This window comes from Rhododendron vialii, chromosome 8a, assembly GCF_030253575.1.
Source record: "Rhododendron vialii isolate Sample 1 chromosome 8a, ASM3025357v1".
Classification (NCBI taxonomy): Eukaryota; Viridiplantae; Streptophyta; class Magnoliopsida; order Ericales; family Ericaceae; genus Rhododendron; species Rhododendron vialii.
This window is the reverse complement of record NC_080564.1, coordinates 3,513,435-3,521,695: the sequence shown is the minus strand read 5'-3', so window position 1 is coordinate 3,521,695 and position 8,261 is coordinate 3,513,435. Positions and strand designations below refer to the sequence as shown.

General features: G+C 38.3%; 1 protein-coding gene across 2 annotated transcripts; it reads right to left on the bottom strand.

The window, feature by feature from the left end:
- Window positions 1-523: 523 nt before the first annotated feature.
- Window positions 524-8,060, bottom strand: LOC131298368 (probable phospholipid-transporting ATPase 4). 2 transcript variants are annotated; one of them, XM_058323796.1, is made up of 11 exons: window positions 7,940-8,060; window positions 5,319-7,313; window positions 5,106-5,216; window positions 4,616-4,892; window positions 4,435-4,523; window positions 4,237-4,324; window positions 3,959-4,159; window positions 3,700-3,825; window positions 2,616-2,714; window positions 1,557-1,748; window positions 525-1,464 (listed from the first exon to the last, which is right to left on the bottom strand). In XM_058323796.1, the coding sequence occupies exons 2-11, from the start codon at window positions 7,100-7,102 to the stop codon at window positions 811-813; spliced, it is 3,621 nt and encodes a 1,206-aa protein (XP_058179779.1). In that variant the 5' UTR covers window positions 7,103-7,313; window positions 7,940-8,060; the 3' UTR covers window positions 525-810. The 2 variants fall into 2 exon arrangements, with proteins under 2 accessions (XP_058179780.1, XP_058179779.1); XM_058323797.1 differs by lacking the exons at window positions 3,959-4,159; window positions 4,237-4,324; window positions 4,435-4,523 and having other exon boundaries at window positions 524-1,464.
- Between the last annotated feature and the right edge of the window lie 201 nt (window positions 8,061-8,261).

Below are 8,261 nucleotides of genomic sequence, written 5' to 3'. Positions count from 1 at the left end.
CAAATTTGACGGGGAACAACACGTTGAATACTTTTCTTCAGAATTAGAAAACACGTGATTGATTGGGCTCGATAGATTGGAATCTAACAATGAAAGACAAAATATGTATAACTAAATATTGAGGGACGAAGTAAACAAATTTTGAATAATTATGCAATTAAAGTGAGGAATTCTTTGTCTAATTTAACCTTTTGTTATCCTCTCCTGTTTTGATTTAGTTGGATGGTTGGAACAACGTTATGCTGAAGATTTGCGCGCGTGAAGAAATTTTATGCTCATGGAACAATCTAATCAACTCGGGCATTTGTTTTTTTATCTTGTTCCAATCGAAGGGTTGTTTTTCTCAATGGACGAAATGGCCATCGGCTTGGTCATGAATGTGTACGTACCACGTTATTTTTATTTCTATTTTACACTATAAGTTAAGCTTTCAACTCATACAAGCAGGAGATGTAGCAAGTGTGTCAATCAAATTTCATGGGCATATAAGCATAAGAAGCTTTGCAGGGGTTCAGAATTCCGAAAAACAAATTGTACAAAGAAAGAAAGTAGGTTAATCAATATGAACAATTTCCACAAGCTGTAATGAGATCATGTTATATAGGAGTTTTTTTTTTTGGTATATAGGAGTAATTACATACAATGGCATCACACCTCTTGTATAATGAATGGGACCTCAACACACCCCCACTAAAATGAATAACACAACCAGTAAAAAATCGAAGCATAAACGGCCAGGAAACCTACATTTATAAATGAGAACAAGGCCAAAAAGAAAAAAAAATCCCAAGAAATGTTACTATGGAGTCATTATGACTTGTGGAGTGACGAATGCTTCTTTGTTAGTCTCCCTTTCAGTTGCCTGATCTTTGCATCTACCCTCGCAGTAAACCCAATCTTCGTCTCCTGTCTTGCTTTAGATCGCTCTCTCATCCACATATGTTGATCCTTAACATCTTTCTTGAGGTACTTTATTTCTTGGATGATGTGATGATCCATTGGATGGAAACACCTTTGGAATGATATATGAATCAGATATGGGAGGTTGCAAGCAATGGTTACTAAAAGAGTGGTGAACCAGTACATAGGAGCAGGAGCGAGGACTTCAACAAGGAGTTGGAAGGCATTTTTAGAATAGACCGGTGGCATCATTCCGTAGCCTAAGAGGAATAGGTACCATGTGGCGACACTGCCCCATATTAAGAGGTGTTGGATCCAAGTGAAGTGACTCATAGAGAGTGCAATCTGGCAATTGACTGCACAAACGATGCACGTAAACATGGTGGTCCCTATGGCTGACATGTCGGCAGTTTGGCCTCCAGATCGGAAGGGTTGGTCATAGAAAATGATTAAGTTGAGGAAGAATATCATGACAGAAGAATAGAGTCCATTCCCCATCCACCCAAATATGCGGTACCAGTCGAAAAACAAGTTTTTTGGGCCTTGTTGATAAAGGGCTGGGAACTACAAAAAAATGCAGGGGGAATGTGTTCATGGGATAGTATTTGAAAACAAGACAACGAATGTTTAAAACGAGGGTGTTCGTGTTGAACTACCTGTAGGCAAATCTCTGATGAAACATCTTGTTCGAATACTCCAAGTGAAATGACAGGTAGTGAGGTGAGAATAACATTGAATAGCAACATGTACCAATCGTCATAAATTGATTGCCCAGAAAAGTTGGCGAGTGCCTCAAAGTAGAAGAGTGTGAGGCCGAAGGCTATGTTCTTGTAGAAGAAATAACAAATCTGAATGCAAATGATTAAAGTTTGTATTAGATGTGAAAATAAACAGAAGCATCAAAGCACCTAACTATGCAATGCTTGTTGAACATGCAAGGGCAGAAACAGAAAACTTTTATTAGAGTGGTTATGTTGTAAGAGTGTTGCTACAGGTACCGAAATTGGGGGACCGAAATCGGACCGACGGCCGCCGGCGGGCCGTCTCCGGCCACCGGACGGCCGATCCGAGCCGTCCAAAAATTCTAAAAAAAAAAACCGAGGGGGCCCACGCGGGAATCAACGTCATCCGAGGTGTGTAGGGTGCTTGATCGGAGCACCCCTTTTCGTGTGTATACATATACACACGAAAAGGGGTGCTCCGATCAAGCACCCTACACACCTCGGATGACGTTGATTCCCGCGTGGGCCCCCTCGGTTTTTTTTTTTAGAATTTTTGGACGGCTCGGATCGGCCGTCCGGTGGCCGGAGACGGCCCGCCGGCGGCCGTCGGTCCGATTTCGGTCCCCCAATTTCGGTACCTGTAGCATTTTTGATGTTGTAAAACTTCTTAGAAAACATAACAGAATATATAGCATTACGTTGTTGATAAAAAAAAAACAAAAAAAATAATAGCATTACGTTTTTCCCTACCGAGCCATTGAAAAGAAAAAAACGGAGACAATAGTCCCCAAACATTTACCAACGTAATTTCTCCGTTCAATTATAAAAAATCTATTGTATTGGTTTTGCTTTTCTACGAGTTTCAGTGCTTACGGAAATTAACCAAAAAGTAGATTCATTTTTCTTATTTTCAATCCAATGTTAGAATTGAATTGGGAAGAAAAAGAATCATCCTTAACATATCACACCAATAAAATTCTCTCAAGTTATTACCATCTGAGCAATTCTCTTGTAACACCAGTGTCCATGGACAACCAGAAGTCTTTCCAAAAATCGAAACTGAGCAATAGCAAAGTCACTAGCCATCACAGCCTGCAAATGAGCTGAGAATTTTGTAAGATTGACTATAAAGAGAAAAATAAAGTGCAAAAAGTAATCATCCAAACATGGTTAATGGTCCAATTCCTTAATCATACTGTCCGAGAAAACAAAGAAATTCGCTATCGTAGAAAGCTAATGGAAGACTGAAATGGTCCATTGAAAAAATATGTGGTAATGTCCGCTAACAGTTTCACGTGGGTAGTACATTTAAGATATGGTTTAGATTTATAACCATTGATATCAGCAAATGGCAACATCTGGGGTTTACAGGACTAAACAACTACTGCTTTTCTTTTACGTAACAGAGAATAAATGGCAGTGCCAGACCATAACAAAGATGTTGAATGATGAAAAAAATAACTACTTGATTGAAAACAACAAATGTTCCCATTGTAGTTGTAGGTGAGCTATTTCCCTATGAGTGATTTTAGGTACCCCACTGAAAAGTCCTCCATAAAAGTCCAGGTTGAATTTATAATCTTTAGACATGATAAACAACCTACGAAGCTAGTATATTGCTTATCTTTCTCTTTTCACACCATTTCTCATATAAAATACTCCCTCCGTTCCGATTAGTTTGTCTAATCTCGGGTTTCTAACTTATTAAGGAAACCAAATCTCATTCATTGATTTGAAAATTTACATAATCTCATCCATTGATTTTAAAATTAGACAGTCAATTTGAGACATCCATAAGTCAAAAAGGGGACAAACAAATCGAGACGGAGGGAGTAAATGACATTTCCAAGGCACCAAACAAAAAAACTTCTTAATGCCCACACCTCAAACCAAGCCACAAGACTAGTTCTAGATAAAATTTACTCCAAGTGGGACTAAATGATATACTATCTCTTGCCTTTATAAAACAAAGCCGTTTCAAAAGCACCAGCAACATTAAAACTCTATAGGACTCATTAATTTTATCAACCATTTCCCAGGCACATTATCCAAGAAGATTCTAAGAGATGTTATGGACCTGCATTCCTTCAACGCCACTGATGCCAACACCAATATCTGCTTCTTGAATCATTCCAACATCATTTGCACCATCCCCAATTGCTAACGTGATTTTGCCGGTTCCTTGTTTTACCAATCTTGTCACCTAGTGATGTGACCAAACAAATTAAACCAAGACAAGTACTAAGAACTTATAAAAAAGATATGGAAGTTAACTACCAGGAAATAGAAAGTCTAGTGGGCAAAGCATATTGATTGATAAGAGAAAAAAATATTACCAAAGCTTTTTGCTTAGGAGAGACACGACAGCATATGACAGATGCACAAACAACCGCTAGGTTCAAGAATTCATGCTTCAGATCATCCTCTAAAACATATGAAAGGGTCTTCCCATCGATAATTAATGCAAATGCAGCATGCGGATCCTTTTCAAGCTTGATCATTTGAGAGGCATTTGTGATTTGCATCATAATATTATCCTTCACAGTTGCAACAAATTATAAAATAAAAGTGTATAAAATTTTGAATATTATCCACATCCCTTATTCAAATGTACCTTTCTGGAATCTTGTGCTGACGTGCCTGTATTCAGGCTTGTTATACAAATTTGCTTCATGCCCTGTCGAAGCAGACTACAGGAAAATCTGCATCACGCAAATAATAGTTTCAGTGCAGTTGCAAGTTACGATGGATTATGCGGAGCTCTCTGACTCTTTTACAGTTTGGTTATGAGTTTGACAAATAGAATACCGACCCTATGTTGATTGCTGTTTCCAACTTATCTCCTGTCAAAACCCAAATTTTGAGACCTGCTTGAGCCAGTTTATCAATACATTCAGGCACCTATTGAAAATCCGATAGTTAAGTTTGGAAAGGATCGAAACACAAGAATGTAAAAAAAATATTATTCCTCTCTAGCAATGACATAGAAGTACCCCTTTCTGCAGTTTGTCTTCAACAGCAGTTGCACCGACAAGGATTAAATCCCTTTCCATCAGATCAGATACCCGTTCAAGCATTGCCTCCCGATCACCACCAATGGAAGTCTTCGCTTTGATAAACTCATTGTTCCAAGCAAAATACTCTTCCTCTTCAAGTTTTCGATAAGCAAGAGCTAATGTGCGCAAACCACCTTCCCCATAGTCCTTTAGGTGTTTTGTAGTAGCTTCCTCGTACATTCTTCCATTCTTTGATAACCGGTCAAAGATGATGCTGCATAACCCAAGCATTGCGGAACAATGCATCAAATTACCATTTCAACATAGCATAAAGTCAGTTAAGCAAAAGGATGGCCTTGAAATATCAGAGGCAATAAGAAAAGCTCAAATTTTATCCCAATGACATCATTATACAGGTCTAACTTCCTCCAATAACAGATGTCAAGGGAGAAATTGGAAGTTAAGGAAAGGATTTCATGAGCCAAACCTGTCTGCACCTTTACAAAAGAGAAAAAGTTGGCCATCCTTGTCCTGAATAATAACAGACATTCTCTTCCTTTTGCTAGTAAAGTCCAACAAATTGAGAATTTTGTACCCCCTGAAAATTCTCCAGATGACACATTAGATGCAAAAAGAAAAAAGATCGGTTAATTAAGAATTTTCGATCCATGAAAGCAAATTATTCATTTGATCATCTAACCTTTCAATTTTCTTTTTAGAAGAAGGATATCTTTCACGAACAAATACGCTGGATTGAGTTCTTTTACAGAACTCAAACCCAAATTCTCTTGCTGCAACAAGAAAAGCACCTTCATCAGGGGATTCTGCTTCATAAGTAAATCCACCAGTCTTTTCATTTGCTTCTGGAATTGCAGTGTGACAAATAGCAAGTATACGGAAAAACAACAATATGACATCTGCATTTGGCTCTTTCGACCAATTTCCATACATAAGGCGGCTATCCTCAAAGCTAAATCCATTTATTGGAGGTTTTTGATACTTCTCGTCTTTACAAGTAACAACAGTCTCCAGCTCAATTTCTGATACATCCATACCACTTTTAGGAGTTGATTCGAAGACTTGATTGTCAACATTTAAAGCCATCTGCCTTGCAGCAGCAAGTTCAACTTCACTAAAACGAGTCCCATAAGCCATACCAGCAATGGAACACTTGAGGAAATCCATCTGGTTGCATGTCAAAGTGCCAGTTTTATCAGAAAGGATTGTGTCAACCTGACCCAACTCCTCATTTAAATTCGACGTCCTTGCTTGAGCAGGAGTTTTGCTTTCTTCGTCATACATATGGGTGTCCTTATTAATGAACATTGCTTGGAGAACCTTCACCACTTCAATAGAAACATACAAAGATATGGGTATCAAATACCCATACAGAATAAGGGCTGTAATCCAATGCAAAAAGGCTGACGCAAAAGGGTCACTAGGATCATAGAGATCTACTTTATCTGGTTGCACATACCACCATTGTGGCATTTGGAACGTTGTCTTCAAACCAAATCCAAATGAGCTGATCAATGAGATTAATACAAGGAGGCTAAAAAGAATGTAAATGATTTTGTCCATTTGTTTTTCAACCCTACTTCTTTTCGAAGGAGATCGTGTTCCGTTTTGCATGACTTTGCTATCATGACCAGTGAATATCACCACTCCATAAATATAAGCCGTATTCCGAAGCTTTGAATCTCTGAGGAGAATCTGACTAGGATCTAACGGATAAATCTGACGATCATACTCGAGATTACCCACAAAAGTGTAAAGGTTGGGATTTGGGTCTTCGCATGAAATTTTTCCCGTAAAATCCTTGAAAGTCATGTCATTGTCCAATGGCAAAGTTACCTCCAAAGCTCTCTTGACTTTCAAGTTTGTCTCTCCATCTAAGTTCATAGTTTCCACGTAACAAATTCCATCCTCATAACTAGACGACACAAGTAGTAAATCTGCAGGAAAAAATTTGTCCTTTTCCACTTTCACCACATCTCCAACTCGAAGTTTCATCCATGGCTTAGGACCAAATACTCCATCCCCTTTATGCACCCTAGCTTTTCTCATATTTACTTTCATATCCTGAATAAACCTTCGCGAATCTTCCATAGCCTCCTTTGCCATACTAAGACCAATCACAAAGGCTAGAGGAGCAATCATACTCACAGGTGAGAACGGAGAAACCTTTGTGATCGACAGACATGCAGCTAGTAGGAAATACAAGTTGGCAACGCGACGGAATTGCTCAAAAATTGCCTTGGGTAGGAATGTGATGACGTTGTACTTTGTGGTTGAAATGTAGTTAGAGCAATATTTAAGAGGTTTCTGTACATGGCGACATGGTTCGTTGCAGATTACAATTCGTGAGAATCCAGGGCCTTGGAATTGATGTGGCTCCTCTCTTTCATTGTCCTGTTGATGAATGCATGCAAATGTATATAGATTGCTCCGACGGAGCCTCGCCCTTAACCTTCCTCGTGTCATTTGTTTAAGGGGCTCAGCTCGTTATAATTGTATTACCATATAACCACCTCTCAGGAAATAATAATAATGATAAAAGCCCCAAAACTCTTGCCTTCATGCACCCTTGTAGTTGAAGGAGCCTCTTGTGCAATGTATCCTCCTCCAAGAATTCAACAAGCCCAGAGGAATGTTTGGTCACAAGATAATTCACAAGTTTACAAGAATGCCAAACCTGACAGAACATCAAACCCATAAATAGATTAAAAAAAAAATTCTGCTAATACATGACATTTTTGCATTCATATGTCACTAAGACTTAATAAAATAATCACATCTGCATTTATAGGTTGCCAAAAAAGACACTAGAAAATGATCAACAATATGGGTAACTAAGGAAAATCTATCAATCACCATTCCAAAATTCAAATTCAGGATTTCATCCCTATTCTTGATTCTTAGATTCTGGGAACAAGATTAACAAAGACAAAACGGAAACAAAGAAATAATGACCCTATTCTAATTGATAAGCTATCCAAAACAATAGAAAAATAAATTGGAGAAAAACAATGTCATCAAAAAAAGAACAGAAAAAGATCACCAGACCTTTCCCAGTTGAACCCATGGTAAAGAATTGCTAACAATTTAAAGAATGTGCACCAAAAGTTATATAATCAAATTATCCAAAATGAAAAAGAGAGAGAGAGAGAGAGAGAGAGAGAGAGAAAGAAAACACCACCGCAACAATTCCAGCTGAACCCATTGTAAAAAAGAATTTCTACAATAGACCACAATTGAATTTGGCCGCAGTCTACAATTGACCGCAATAAACGAAAATGAGAAGAGAGAAAAGGAGGTTACCTAGAAACACGAGCATCATAAATCCATTTCTAAATGGAAAAAACGCAAGACAAATTCATCAAGAAAATAATGCGATCGGAGAGAGAAGTTACAGAGATCGCAATGAGAGAGGAGAGAGAGATGACCCTCCCTCTCCGTCCAAACCAATGACAGGAATAACACCCCACCCCCCTCCGTATTTATTTCTCTGGTGAATCTATGAATCTATTGCTTTTTTTGTGTGTCTTTTTTTTTAAAGAAAAAGGAAGAAAAATATAGTACTAGTCATGCAAGGAAAATGACATGGCAGTAAAAGCTGTTACTAACTAAAAACATCCAGCTG